General features: G+C 41.7%; 1 protein-coding gene across 2 annotated transcripts; it reads right to left on the reverse strand.

Moving 5' to 3' along the window:
• Positions 1-77: 77 nt before the first annotated feature.
• On the reverse strand, positions 78-15,498 carry TRIP13 (thyroid hormone receptor interactor 13). 2 transcript variants are annotated; one of them, XM_028701923.2, is made up of 14 exons: positions 15,354-15,498; positions 14,386-14,488; positions 13,486-13,651; positions 12,955-13,084; positions 11,919-11,974; positions 8,393-8,483; positions 7,931-8,003; positions 7,111-7,174; positions 4,952-5,038; positions 4,509-4,615; positions 3,849-4,002; positions 2,145-2,257; positions 876-945; positions 78-569 (listed from the first exon to the last, which is right to left on the reverse strand). In XM_028701923.2, the coding sequence occupies exons 1-14, from the start codon at positions 15,445-15,447 to the stop codon at positions 474-476; spliced, it is 1,404 nt and encodes a 467-aa protein (XP_028557756.2). In that variant the 5' UTR covers positions 15,448-15,498; the 3' UTR covers positions 78-473. The 2 variants fall into 2 exon arrangements, with proteins under 2 accessions (XP_028557756.2, XP_028557757.2); XM_028701924.2 differs by having other exon boundaries at positions 14,386-14,492; positions 15,354-15,494.
• Between the last annotated feature and the right edge of the window lie 29 nt (positions 15,499-15,527).

Genomic DNA, 15,527 nt, shown 5'->3' on the forward strand with positions numbered 1-15,527 from the left:
ACTTGCACTGAATTTCATCTTGTGGGTCAAAAGAACGGACTGAAAGACTAAGCTGGATCTCACCCATAATCAGCACATCTGTTTCGGCAGTATTTTTTTTTTAAATTTTCTTGACAATATTCTAGTTCAGAAAAATACCAGAAAATGATACAAATTACAGATACATAAAGTGCAGAATTTCCGATACAGCTTTAAAAAATGTACATGAACAGTGACAAAGATAGTCATTTTTAGGAATTAATCAGGTTTACAGCTCAAATGAAATACTGTAAAGCTCTTCAATGTATATAAAGTCTCTATGCCTAAACTGCACTTGGAAACATATCATTGAAAAAACTATACATTTCCCTACTTCTTATTCAGGTTTTTACAGGTTCCTTAATAAGTCCTAACAATCATGCAGAAAGACAATACAACAGAGTAACTAATGGAAGTGTTCTACTCAGTCAAGCACTGGAGGAGGGAGGAGAATGTCAAACGCAGTCTGCAAGTTTTGCTCTTTCTTCAAATTGCTTGTCCACCACAAGTGACAAGGCTTGAAGGAAAGCTGTCGTTGTGACGTTAGGTGACTAGAATAAAAAATAAAAGTAAAACCAGTGTCAAGGTAAGTGCATCCATCACATAAGAGAGGGAGGGACTGGCCCCATGGCATCAGCATTTTACAAGCAGAAGGTGAATTGCTAAATTCCATCAAAACTGGGGGAAAGCCCATGGGCAATAAATACATGAGAGCAAGTTCCAAAAGGCATATACAGAAGCCTGAAATGGGTCAACAAAGAGTAGGTGCCGTTGGCACCAAATCCCTGGGTCAGAGGAAGCCAGCAAGCGACCACAGCCCGCCCCTGCAGTAACAAGAACAAGGAGCAGGGCCTTACCTGAATGTAAAGTGCATGTGCCAGAAAAGGAAGTTTCCTTAAAACACGGCCGCTAAGTCCTTCACTTTTCCTGTATTAAAACAGAAGCAGGAGAGGCATCAGGCTCACGTTCACAAATACAAGCCCATAAGGAAGTGCCAAGTGTGCTACGAATAGCAAAATTAGGATACAAGACTGGTAATTTCTACAGCATCTCTTGTTGTTGGTAGTCAGCAGCTGTGGGGTTCAGAATTGAGTCTCCCTTAGACCTAGTTCTCACAAAGAGCAGATGAGGAGATAGACTGTACTTGTTCAGACTGCAGGTGGGAACTCGGTTTTCCTACAGAAATATCCCTGTTTGCTGATATTTAGACGTTGGGAGTGTGGAGGAGTTCTAAGCCTTGTCCAGAACCAGGATGACTTCTTCCATGCTTTTTGTAGGTACGTGTCTTGATATATTTGACATGAAAAGCTGGTTTACTTTTTAAAAAGAAAAAATGTCTTCCTTTTGTTATTCTTGCAATTTACTTTGTGACAAGGAAAGGCATTTTGCAGATAAAGCGCAGCAACTCTTGTTCACTATTGAACGTTTATTAATTACCTGTATTTTCAGAAAGTTATTCAATGACCACAAAACAATTCTACATTCCCTGAGAAACAGAGTGATGAAATATCAAGAAAAAGGACAGAACTAGCCTTAGATCACAGAAGCTCCTAGACCAGGCTTCTTCAACCTCGGCCCTCCAGATGTTTTGAGACTACAATTCCCATCATCCCTGACCACTGGTCCTGCTAGCTACGGATCATGGGAGTTGTAGTCCCAAAACATCTGGCGGGCCAAGGTTGAGGAAGCCTGTCCTAGACCATAAAATGCAGTGGCCCACATACCTATGTTGACCACAGGTGGAAGAAGATGACCAGTTAATTTCCCTTTGGAAAGGCTTCCCCCTTCTGGGTCACCTGGACACAATTCATACTTGCCATAAGCACTTGCATTTTCAGTGCTGCACTAAGTTATAATAGTTTTTCCTCTAGCAAAAAGCTCATTAAAAATCAGGGAATTTTATTACCCTATTAGAAGCAACATTATTTGCTTAATTTACCCCCCACCAAAAGTACTAAACCTGCATAGATCCATCAAGAAACAGCAGAGGAGAATTTCTCACTTTGGCCTGTATTCTGAAAACACAAGCATTTGATTTCATGGGAGAGTAAGTGAAGAACCACAACCTTCACTTTACTTGTGAGGGTAAAATTAAAAGACAGATTAAATGAAACCAGGAATCCTACCTTGAAATTTCTCTCAATATGAGACTCAGTTTCGACACATCACTGTCTAAATAACCGATCACCTCCAGCTCACGGAGTGTCAGCAGCTGCTGTCGAGGATATATTATCTGGCACTTGGGAGGAAAAAGATCTTATCTGTAAGAAATGTATAAATCTCACAAGTGCATTACTACTCAAAACATAACAAAGGTTGGGGGGAACACACAGCCTCACTCCAACTGGAACTCCCTCCCAAGGGAGGTGAGACTGGCCTCACCTGGGTTCACCTTCAGGTGGGAAGTAAAAACAATGTCTATTCCACACAGCTCTTAATGATTTGCAGATTGTGGAGGTTATTCCACTCCTCAGAGTTTTGCTTACACACACACACACACACACACACACACACACACACACTCTTTGTTCTTTTTCTCAACCTGGTTTGTTTGAATGTTTTGTATACCACCTTGGGGGCCCTGGTTACAACCCAAAAACAAATTACATTTTTTATTTTAAAAACTCCCCACATGCTGTCTACTAGCAGCTCACCAATATCTAGCGCAGGTAAGTAACATAATGAGCATTCAGAGGTAAATGACGGAACAACGATAATCAAACATCTGTAAGCAGAAAAGCAACAATAGGGACAAACATACCCAAGGTATGCAAACACCAAGGTATGGAGAAACAGGTTTTTTTAAAAAAAACACACACCAAAAGGTTTTTAAAACCCTGAAAAGTGGCAGAAACGAACTGCTCATGCCTCCCTCCCTCTGCTATGAAACAGATGCTCTGGGCTCATGTGGGGTGGAGGGAAGAGAAGGAATGTGTTCCATTTCCTTTAAGGGTCAGGTTGCTCATTCAAAGGGAACAATGACTTCCCTATTCCAGGACTGAGAAAAAGGGAGAGAGTTGAGACGCCCCTAGGATTTTCCCCATGGCTCTACTGAGCTTCAGCAGCTGCCCAGTCCTTTTCTCCTCCTTCCCTCAGAAGGTGGCAGGTGATCACAAGATAGCCCTCCCTTTATAGCTGGATGGGAGGTGGAGAAAGCCTGGGTACCCAATCGGACAGCTCAGCAAACCGCACCTTCTCTCACAGCCAGGGGAAAGCCAGAGCCAGCCTGACCACACTGTCACTTGCTAGAGGAGGCACCAACACCCCCCTCTGCACTGACTTGGGGCTGGCTCCTGCTTGAGCAAAGAGGGCTTTGAAGTCTCTGTTGGGATGGGTCTGCCATTTGGCAGGCCCCAGCTGGCTCCAGCCACCGGCCAGCAGCCGGGCGAACTCCGGTTCTCAGAACAGCATCTATCAGCAACTCCAGCCTCAGAAGCCTTCAGAGACTGAGCACGCTCTAATCAGCAGAGTGAATAACTTTTCACAACGGAAGTGGCGGGCAGAGGCATATGTAAGCATATTTACAGGCGTCAGGAACAAAGGGAAAACATGTCTGCTTCCCTTCGTGTCTAAGCAAACAGCAGCATAACAAAAGCAATATACAACGGAAGTCCCCAGCAGACTGTGCTGGAAGTAAACAGACATGTGACATACAACAATCCACACATCTGTTCTAAAGGTGGAACGGAACTATATCCTAACAGTCTCACACATACACAGCGTTTTACTGTGAGGGCCCACGTTCTAATGTTTTGTTGGAATTCTAGGATGCTAGTCGTGCCTGTAAGGATTTGATACAATGTGGATGATAAGAGCTTCTGAGAGTTTACCTTCATTAGTTCCTCCAAGCAAGAAAGATAGATTTTGAACACTGCTTCAGCAGAAGGTGGGCCAATGTATTGCTTGATATCAGCTCTGTCCACAAAGGCCATATCAATTTTCTCCGTGATATTTGAGGTCGTCAAGATAACTACATTAGGATACCTTTAAGAAACACACACAGATGTTGTAACACTCATTTCATAGGTTCAACACTTGAAGGTTTCCACTGTCAGTTACATTTGCATTGATAGCCTCTTGGGTACATGGCTGGTGACGGAACCTGAAGGATTTAATCTGAAATTTTTGCCATGCCACTCTGCGACTACAATAGCTAAGAACGTACTTTGAATCTAAAAGGTGAAAGCTGAGGTTTAGGACTGCACATCAGTGTTGTGGGGATACCTACTGCCTCAACAACTAAAAGGACCCACTCAAAACTGGACAAATTAATCTGGACGCTTTCCAATGGAACCTGGATGGAGCAATTATCCTGTAAGAATGGCAAATATCATCTGATCATATTTTATCCCAGATGGGCGGATATAAACTTTGCCTTATTAGGATCTACTGATCAGATCTTGTAAAGAAGCTCCTTTGCTTTTGTGCCTTTTAGTTGTTCCTAGGCAATTTATACCCTTCCAGAAAAAGTTATAAATGTAGCTTGTTACCTTTTGATCTGATCGATTTGTGTCAAGACTGCATTTACAACCCGGATGGCATCAGAAGGTTCTGTCCCTGCCCGAAAAGCACTACGTGCTGCTGTGAGACTTTCCACCTTAAACAAACAAACAAAAGTATCTCTCTCTCAGATTTTTAGGAACAGTAATCACAGTAGCACATGTATTTAATGTGTGTACAGCTACTCTGTCCTACATTCAGGAGGCATCCATGCAAAACAACTCAATCAGTCACATTGAGGACTTTCCTAAACTACAGCAACTCTCAAACACCATTATCATAAATGTAAAAAGGGACTAAAAATAAGTTATGCTAAAATATGATAATCTTCTTGCCAATCAAAATTGCCCCTCTTGTCATTTTATCTCCCACCATGACCCAGAAATGTAATGCAGCCAATGTTTTAACATTTAAAATGATGCTGTGGCCTTACCTCATCGATCAGTACAAATACAAGGGCATCTTTGTCATCAATTAATTCTTGAATCTTCTGGAACATTTTGGTAACCAGTTTGCCACTCTGAGGGGGGAAAATGGATGTGTATAAAATAATGCATTCCTTTCTGCAATTTGGCACTTTCCCCATCACCTCTGGTGACCAAACATGGGCACTTGCTGCTGCCGCCACAACAGCTATAGCGGCAGCAGAAACAGAACTGTTCTTGACCTGTCGGCTCGACCTCCCTTGGTGGGGATGATGGAGAACCTGAAAAGGGGTGTTAACATTCTAGCAGGCCGCAGGGCCACGAGGCAGATGGGGCCTCCACGAAGCCTAGGCGGCAGAGGATGCTCATGGAATTTGCAGGTGAGACTGCACACACAGTGCCCCCCATCTGGTTTAGAATGAACAAACATTTTTTTGCTAACAGGGAGCATCAAGCAGAGTTGCTGATTTGTTCCCATTGTAGTTCCTTCTCTGAGGTTTTAGGAGAAGGCAAGACAGGTGTCCTGCCTTGTTCCTCTTCTAGCACCACAATCCACTGTGTTCAGTTGGACTTATTCCCAGGTGAGCAAGTACAGAATTGCAGTCTTAGACAATCAGGGATCAGCCATAAAACCTCTCTCTCACCAGATATTAGGTGGTGAAGGCTGTTAACTTTTTCTTCCGGGAAAAGAACATAGCACCAAAGGAAGCTGGAAGGCGGACACTCTTTCCCACTTCCTTTTTCAGCTCTATGTGCTTTTCAGGATTCAGAGTAGTTCTATTGGATCCAGGCTTTACACAGATCCCTTGTATTTATGGAAATACCTTTGATTACAAGGCAGGCAGACCCCCTGACTAGCACTACTGAACTTGTAGAGTCATGGAATGTTGCAAATTAGAACAACGAACTCATAATACATCTATTAACCACTGCAAGAACAATTATTGTCAGGACATGGAAATCGTTACAGTTGTTACTCATGGACCAGCAAGTTGCCAAACAGTGTTACTGGAAAAATTGTCGCAAAAATTAAAGAAGCAAGAGGTCAAAAGAAACATGAGAATTTTTATGTAGCCCAATGTGTCTTTATTGATTACACAAATAATGAGGTATATGGTAGAACAGAACCCAAAGCTTACAGCACAGTTGGCGTGCATGAAGTACACATTTTATTTTCTTCCTTCTTCTTTTCCTCACCCCCTTCCTAAAAATTCCTATAAATACTTATTGTTTACTGATACAAAATACATTTTACTCATGGTCACCAATCTAAGCAATGCAAAATCATTGCATATCTGTTATAATTACCGTATTTTTTGCTCTATAAGACTCACTTTTTCCCTCCTAAAAAGTAAGGGGAAATGTGTGTGCGTCTTATGGAGCGAATGCAGGCTGCGCAGCTTTCACAGAAGCCAGAACTGCAAGAGGAATTGCTCCTTTCACTGTGCAGCAATCCCTCTTCTGGCTTCTGAGATTCAGAATATTTTTTTTCTTGTTTTCCTCCTCCAAAAACTAGGTGCGTCTTATGGTCTGGTGCGTCTTATAGAGCGAAAAATACAGTAATAATTTTGCTTTATATACTTTGACACAACTTTGTCAATATATTTAGAAATGTGGGGTGTTTTTTTTAAAAAAGTGTTGTGTGTGCATGTTTTCTGTCTCTCAGAGAGGCCTGATCCAAGCGAGGGAAGGGGAAGAGCAGCGACTAGAGGGAGTAGTATCCATGGCACTTTCTCAGAAATCCAAATGTGGCCTAAAAGGTTGTCAATTGCTGCAATAGACCAAGTACATGTTGCAGAGATATCCTGGTGGTGCAAGAAGCAGAAGGCTGGAGAAAGGACAGGGTTCCTGTGCTAAAAGGAGGGCTAGCCATTCACTCCACATTAAGCCTCTGCAATTTTTCTTACTGTGCATTGTCGCATGAGGTAGCTCCCTTTTTGTACAATCTCCACAATCCACTTCATTTTGTCTAAAGGGCTGTACTGGAGAACATTATTTTCTCTGCATCAGGTTCATGGATACACCAAAAAGTAAAAAGAACCATGTGCTAAAACACAGCATAAGAACCCTAGCTACTGGACAATTCGACAGCATCATTAAACCACTGCATAGGCAAGAAACATTCTCCGAATCACAAAACCGCTAAGAATGTTGCATAAATACTTACCTCAGAAAACCACTTGGAGAAGAGGCTATGGCTGTTTATCTCTATCAGCTGTCCATAGCGATATCTAAAATTTAAGTGAAAAATCACCTCAGTAAAAGCAGGAGAATCATTAATGCTGCTGGTGCTCATATAGCTCAAAGGGAAAAGTCCAGGAGTGCAGTGATAACCCTGCAGAAAGTGAAATTAAGTCGAGGGCAAGAGCTGCAGCTTGATGCTCCACTTGCAGACGGTCCCTGGGTCAGTCCTCAGTGGCATCTGCAGGCAGGGCGGGGAGTCTGCAATGCTGGGGAGTCACTGTCAAGAATGCTGAGTGAGGCGAACAAATGCTCTGACGGCACAGGACAACTTCCTATGTTTCCCCAAGGACCCTGGTGAAATCTAAGTTCACGCAGCATGATCCAGCCCGTTAACTTTCCCATTAAAGCTGCAAGCACCTAAGTATGTGCTCAGATCCCCACTGAAAACGCGCTCAACTTGTCATTATAAAAAGTGCTCAACTTATCATTATTTGTTAAATAATTTAGAATTTCAATAGCTAAGTTATTTCAATTACTTTGGGACATAATATTTTCTCACTTTCTAATACAAATGTATAGCATTGCTTTTAATTTCTTCCACCCAAGAGTTCATCTTGCCAGTGAGGAGGCACAAAACAGAGGGAAGATGTCCGAGGAACAATCCGCTGGAAAATTCTCTCCTGCAAGTCACAGGAAAATGAAAAGGAGCTGCATAGCACAGGAATAGTCTACTTTTGAAAAGCAGAGCTCTTAGACTAGGTACTATTTTAATTTTTAAGATACCAAACAATTATCTGAATTACCTATGAGAAAGTCTAATAGTCAGCTTCTGGGCCAGTGCTTTACATAACGAAGTTTTACCAGTTCCTGGAGGACCTGCAGTTAAAGTACAGAAAACTTAAGTATTGAACACATACCTAATTTTGTAAGTTGCTTTGAGTTACTTTTAGCCCCCCCCCCCCCAAAAAAAAGGCAGGGGCTAAAAAGTTTAATCATCATCTCCAACTAAAGTGAGGTTTTGGCCTTTGCATGCTTCATATGTTTGATGAAACTGTCTAGTATTTTAAGACCCCTTTCATACATTAAAATATACACTAACTTGTGGTTTGGTTCAACAACCACAAACCATGGCTAAAGTAAACCACGGCTATGTGTCACATACGAATGAGGCCAAGACACATGAAGTACTTTCAACACTTTAAGGGTGCTATATAAAGGTTATAAGTACTTCAGCCCTGTATAAAACAGTAAAATTTAAACTTTACCATGCAGCAGAACAACTCTATTCCACGATATCAAGTTGCTGTTGACATTTCTGTCAGAGAACAGTAATGTTGTAGTCACATAATCTAATAGCTAATTGAGCAGAGAGAGAGAGAGAAAGGGGTGTGGGGAGAGAAATATAATTCCACATTATAACTGAAGTATTCAGTTGTTGTTTTTAAAATGAAGCACTCTATTTTCTCAATGATGGCAAAAAGGAGGTGTGAACAGTAACCACCACGTTGGAACATCAGAACCCAGTATTGTATTTGTAGGCAAATAACAAAAGACTTTCAAGATCAGTAGGCAATAAAAACTAACACCTATAGCTGTGAAATTTGTCAGATATCCTGCTACCTCTGGAAATTCCAATATATTTACATAATCCTTGCACAAACATTCATTTCCACTATTTGTTTTGTTTTTTGTTTGCTGTTAATATCTTGTGTCTATTCTGGAAGACATTCCTAAAACAGTCTGTTGAAATATTAATGCAGTATTGCATCCCATTCGGAAAACAATCATGTTCAGAAGACTTTGTTCCTTGAAAGAGTCACAGGCAATTTCTCATTTACCATGATTAACTGTGTAAGGATCTTGAAAGACATTTTCCTGCACACCAGCAAACAAGTTGGACACTTTGAACCAATATACCTAATCAATTAACTTGTGCATAACAAAAATATTGTTCCGTTGCTATGTTAATGCTGTGGGATCCATGCCCAGCTATGTAGGAGTCTAAACAGCGGACAGGCTAGTAAGAAGATAGAGATTCCATACTCAAGTCTCGCTTTCCAGCCAGTAAAAAGTTGCTAGCCTGCAAAGTTTTCTACTAGTCAACTTATGGGTAGCACAAAATTTAAAACAAAAGCATAACTTATTAATTTGCTCAGCATCCCCACTGCCACCTGGACATCCTGCTTTTCACACTTCCCATCAATAGTGCAACTTTAAACTGTGATCCTATACCTGCATACAGAGAGAGCATTGCACTGTTAGCTACTCCAGCCCTCAAGATGATAGATTAATATATGGAGACCAAGGGACTATTTCCAAGTGGTACAGGAACACTGACTATTACAGCAGAGATGGAGAGGGGACAGAACAGGACAGGTGAGGATACTTTTGGAAACTCCTTAAATGCAATCTACAGGTGTTTAAAACTAATGGGGACCCTAAAGGAAGCATCTAGGGACGCGGGTGGCGCTGTGGGTAAAACCTCAGTGCCTAGTACTTGCCGATCGCATGGTCGGCGGTTCGAATCCCCGCGGCAGGGTGCGCTCCCGTCGTTCGGTCCCAGCGCCTGCCAACCTAGCAGTTCGAAAGCACCCTTAAAAGTGCAAGTAGATAAATAGATACCGCTTACTAGCGGGAAGGTAAACGGCGTTCCGTGTGCTGCGCTGGCTCGCCAGATGCAGCTTTGTCACGCTGGCCACGTGACCCGGAAGTGTCTGCGGACAGCGCTGGCTCCCGGCCTATAGAGTGAGATGAGCGCACAACCCTAGAGTCTGGCAAGACTGGCCCGTACAGGCAGGGGTACCTTTACCTTTACCTTTAAAGGAAGCATAAATCCTCAACAAACAGCGAGAATGTTTAGGAATTACGCAAAATTACTTATATTTCTCATTTGCATAAACCTATGTGTACAGAAGCCATGCAAAATCCCAGAGCAATCTGTACATAAATAGCCCCACTACAAGCAGCTTGGAGAAATTTAAGATCCATAGAATCAGAAGAGAAAGAAACAAGGAGAGGAAATGCAACTAAATAACAAAAGTGGTCCAGGAAAAGAAGCAGTTTTCCCAGGAGCAGCCCTTAAAGCTGTATTTGCCAATCACATTTTTGTTTTTTAAATGGGTGGATTATCTATCACATGCAGGTGTGATAAGCTCATTTTCTATGGTGGTAGGGAAATTTCTGTCCTGGTTTGGACAAAATGACAAGCTGCAGTTAACCAAAAATGGCACTGAAAACTGCAAAACTCCTTGTGGTCACTCCTTGCAGTCCAAACCAAACCAATCTAAACTGCTTCTGAACCTGGCTTCCGGTTCCACTCTGCCTTAACGGAGGCAGCCTCCATGACAGTGGGAGATTGTTGGCAAAGAAAAAAGAAGGGTTATTGAGGGTAATTATCCTTGCAAATTCCCTCCAGGGAATAGGCTTCACTCGCAGTTCATCTCTGTACCTGCCTCTCACTCCAGCATTGGATGCAGGGAGCAAGGAGGTGCCCAATGCAAAAGCACTTTGCCTGCTGAAAACCCTCTGACACCTCCATTAAGAAGCAGAGGTTCTCCTATTAATCAGAGCTTAATTGAACTAAAGTACAGGGGCATGCTATAAGAGATGAGATCACAAACTGCAGAACAAACCAACTGCAAGGACTTTAAGGTTTGAACTTGAGATAAGACCTCATCTGGTGCAAAAGGTGTGGGAGTGGAGCCTACGGTTTCTTTATTTAAAGTTTTATTCTCTACATTTATGATTTGGCAACGCTCCTCTGAATGTTAGTTCAGATTATATTTGTATAAGCAAGGATGGAAGAAATTGGATTATAAATATGTAATATAGCATCAAACGGAACTGTACGTGTAAGAAAAGGAAAAATGGAGGGAGCGGTATTTTGCAAAAGGTTTACGATGGAAACTTAGAGCTGACTCTTCCCCATCTTTTATTATTTATGGAGTGGACTGAGTAATGCTAAGAGAACTTGGAATTTAATTTAATTGGAAATATAATTGCTCATATATCTTCAGTTGGAAGGAAGGATGAAAGGAGTTTGTGAACTGCAAAGGAACGGATAAGGTTCTTTACTGAGTCATCTACAGTTCGACAGACCGCTCTTCTTCCCAGGCTGAGAGGAAAAATGGTGAAAACATTATCTACTGGGATAGAGTGACTTTTGCAGCTGTTAAAGTTGCAAAACAACGAAGCATGGGATGGAGCGACGGAGACATTTCTGGAACAACAATAGGATATCAGCACTGCCTAAGGCATGACGGATAACAGCAACAATCGGGGGAAAGAAAGATATAACATCTTACAAGGACACGAAGAAACACCACAGACGGAATAATTGCCACACAGGAAGAACAAGGATATAGTTTGAGTTCCTAACTTGTAGTTTTATAAATCATTTAATGTGTCAACACAAATAGAAACTATGAATATTGCAGTTGTTGTATAAGGGATTATTATTATGACCAGAATGTAAATGAAATTAATAAGATTTTGGAATGCAGAAATAAAGAAAATCATCAAACCATCAAATCTAGCGTGCAGGGGGGTCACTTTATCTAAATTATATAACTGGGTATTTGAATGATTGGTTATTATAAATTGGTACTGTTATAATGAGACTATTATTGGACTGTAGTTGAAAACTAATTTTAAAAAATTATAAAAAACAAACAAACTGCTTCTGAACTTGACACAAGCCTGAGTAAGAGTGGACAATTCATCTAGTGCAGTGAAAGTTTACAATGAAGAACCGTTTATATCCCAGATAAAAACTTAATACTTTCAACTTACATCTGATTTTATCTCAGCATCATAAATAAGGCTCTCCCATAGACCATGGAATTCAGCTGAAACATAGAACCATTATACATCATTTCCAACGTGTGGTTTTGCAAAATATCATTTTTAAACCCAACAACCCATTTGCTACTTAATGAATTACACCAACTTTGGTGGTGCTGCAGTGCTGCATTCTTTGCACTGAACATACTTATGAACACACATACACAGGATCACATAATATTTCTTATTCCATTTAAGACAACATGATGCATTTCAACCTTGGTGTGGGACCTGTTCCCTTCCAAATGTTGCTGGACTCCAGCTCCCATCGGCCCCAGCCAGCATGGCCAAAGATTCCCCATCTGCAATCTAATCACCTGTAAATTGGAGTCAAGTTATGGAAAGAGCTTTTTGAGCCCTCCACCTTGCTTACTGGGCTCTGGGAAGTTTGTGTGAGATCTAGGACTCCTCTCGCTCTTCATTTATTTTCATGCATAGCTGCAACTGTAGAATCATAAAGTTGGAAGGGACCACTAGGATAATCTAGTCCGGGGTAGGCAACCTACCCACAGGGGCGGCCCACAGGGGTCGTTTAACTGGCCCACAAGCTGCCCCCGAACCAAGCCGCCCACTCGGCGAGTCCCTGCGCGCATGTGCTCAGACGCCGGAAAACGTGGGTGTGCATACTCACACACGCCCGCAATCTGGCCCACGGAGGGATCTCCGCTGGAGTGAACCAACCCAGGCGAGATAAACCTTGCCACCCCCTGATCTAGTCCAACCCCCGTAATGCAGGAGTCTTTTGCCCAACATGGGGCTCAAACCCCCATTACAAGTAAGTGGCAGGACCAGTGAACTCTAATTTAGTGTTCTATGCAGTTTTCAATTTCTTGCTTGCTCCCATCACAGTTTTAATCTAAATCTGTCCCTGCCCACATAAATAATCAAACCATCCTTCTACTTCCTCTTGACTAGTACATTCTAATCCTATGCTGTTCCAACCCCATCAGGACAATCTTAAAAACTATAAATAATTTTAAAATACCTGCTGGTAACACCCAGTGATTAGCCGCAACAATATTCTCATCCTCTGCCTCCAGATTTTCAGCACTGGGCCCTTCTTCACAAAGATGAAAAATGTGAATGGAAAGGCTGCACTTACTCAGATTAATTGCCTGTAATGAAGAGGAAAAACCACATGAGAACTCTCTGGCAAGCAATCTGGATACATCTTTTAAGATAACTTTTATTAAAGCAAGGTAATGTGTCCAGTTTCTCAAGTGGTGGTAAAAATTGTCTGAGGTAGTTTTCAAAGGAGCCTGGGCTAGTCTAACTAAACTTGCCATGAATTATAGCAAATAAGCCCTCATCTATACATGCAAGTAGCAGTTGGAAAAGGGGAAACAACAATACAGGGGAATTTGGATTGCAGAAAGCATTCATGATCCAAACAAATGCACTTAACAGCAATTGTAGTGGATGTTACTTCCACTTTCATGATTGTATTTAATAGTAACAAGCTGCAGCCTTCCACACACCCCATAAGTTTTGAATAAGGTAAGCCATAAGGTAATACCTGTCTTTCCTTCAACTTCAGCTCTGTGTCCACAACTGCAATGGACTGCACATTATTTGTCAGGAAATAATCATCAAACTCAGTCCATTTGTAATCACCAAAGACCACAGGATGCCTTTCTAGTAGTTTTAAAACACCCAGTTTGATATCCTCTTTCTTTGCAGTGCTGGGTAAAAGAGAAAAACATCATAACTTCAGGCATAACCGTTACAGCTAGAAAAGACCTGGTGCAAGGAGACCCCACCCACTCAGAGGCTGTGAAAAGTATGCCCAGGAGCAAACCATCACACTCTTGATTATGGTATCCTACAAAGGGATTGAGCAAGCTGCTCTCAGCTGAAGGGCCTGCAGAAAGAGGAAAAAATAAAACAAAATCTGCCTGCCTAAACCTCATGCACTAAGCTTCACTGTAACTGTACAGAGGAAAGGTCCCCTGCCATCAGCCACATGGGCACAGGTGAAAATATGCTTTTTAGCCACAAGTATACAAAAGTAACAAAAGTTACCAACGTAACTGATTCTCCTCCTGAAAATACGATTTCCTTAAACTTTAGAATGCGGGAGATAGCAAAGTTCTGTGGCAGATCATTTACGTTGCATGAAGGTCCTATGTGCAATTTTCAGTATCTCTGAAAGTTATCTTGGAGTGTTGGGGGCTAGATGGACCAATGATCTGTATAAGGCAACTCACAGAACTTGCAACAACTTCATTAAGAAATAAGGCTGTTTTTTCTAAACCTTTTATACAGTGTGGATGAGATCTACACATGGTTTTGAGCCCCACCATGTCTAGTCAGCTTCTGGGACTTATTGTTTGTCCCCCACCCTGCTGCAGCACATGACATTCTGCTGCAAGTGAGGATGAAAGGGGCTTTCTGAAATGGAAATTTTTACACCAACCTGTTTGATTTTTGATGAACTTCTACATGTATCTGCAAGGATTCACATCCATTGTGAAGAGCCAGTTTTAAGTCACCTGCAGCTTTGTCCATTTCATAGAAACCTAACTGGAAAAATAAATAGACGTTATACTATATCTAAGATCTGGAAGATCCTTATTGTCAACTGTAAAAATATTGGTTTAGTGTAGTGCTCATTTTCCCCTTCTACCCTAGTGTCAATTCTATCAAATTTATATCATTCACGTCAAAGCAACTGTGATAATAAATACGTAGAAAATGATGGTAGAATTGCAATGTTCAATCTGAGGAATATGTCTGCAAGGTAGTAAATAACTGATCACATAACAGAAATAGAAAAACTATATGGAGCTATCTCCTCTGCCCTCTGTTTCCTCTTGTATGTGATTCATGAGATGTAATTTTTGCACACAAAGGTACAACACCCCCCCAAAAATGTGATTGACGAGTAGTCTAGAAGTAGCAAAGCAACCTGAATACCAATGGCATCGTTATGAAAAATTTAGGCTAGCTGCGTTCAGGCAATACATGTCATGTGACTTTCCCCACAATAATAGAGATGCTATCATCTATATTACCGAAATATCGCTTGTGTTAAGACAATAACGTTAAGCTTTCTGGGTTAATTTGTTAGACAGGTAATTTGAACTGCTTTATCGAAATGGGGGGGGGGAATCCTCGCCTTCCTTTATGCTTTTTTTATATATATTCTGTGTTTTCATGTTGTGAGCCGCCCTGTGATCTTTGGGTCAAGGGAGGCATGCAAATTTAGTGATGACAGATAAATAGATAGATAGATAGATAGATAGATAGATAGATAGATAAAACAAAGCAACCACCAGCTCCCGACAACAACGGTATATTATTATTATTATTATTATTATTATTATTATTATTATTGGCCATTTATTATTTCTTTCCATTTGTATGGTGGGGGGGGGGGCTCACCTCGACCGAGAGAGAGGCCGGGGCTTCTCCGGGATTCTCTCGCCACTTCCTTCCGCCTTCCAGCCTCCAAAGTCGAAATTCCCGCCCTTCTCATCCCCGGCCGCGTCGCCTCCCAGTTTCGTCACTTCCGGCCCCGCCCCATTCGCCCTGGGTCGAAGAGCGTCGGCTTCCTAG

Source organism: Podarcis muralis, chromosome 13, assembly GCF_964188315.1.
Source record: "Podarcis muralis chromosome 13, rPodMur119.hap1.1, whole genome shotgun sequence".
NCBI lineage: Eukaryota > Metazoa > Chordata > Lepidosauria > Squamata > Lacertidae > Podarcis > Podarcis muralis.

What these genes read in the sequence shown, in the direction of transcription:
- TRIP13 (XM_028701923.2), bottom strand. Translation starts at nt 15,447, where the DNA reads ATGAGAAGGGCGGGAATTTCGACTTTGGAGGCTGGAAGGCGGAAGGAA. An exon ending in TAGAGTTGTTCTGCTGCATG is followed by an intron (nt 8,004 to 8,392) that starts GTAAAGTTTAAA and finishes CTTTAACTGCAG; the next exon opens with GTCCTCCAGGAACTGGTAAA. An exon ending in GCTTGGAGGAACTAATGAAG is followed by an intron (nt 2,258 to 3,848) that starts GTAAACTCTCAG and finishes TTTCCTCCCAAG; the next exon opens with TGCCAGATAATATATCCTCG.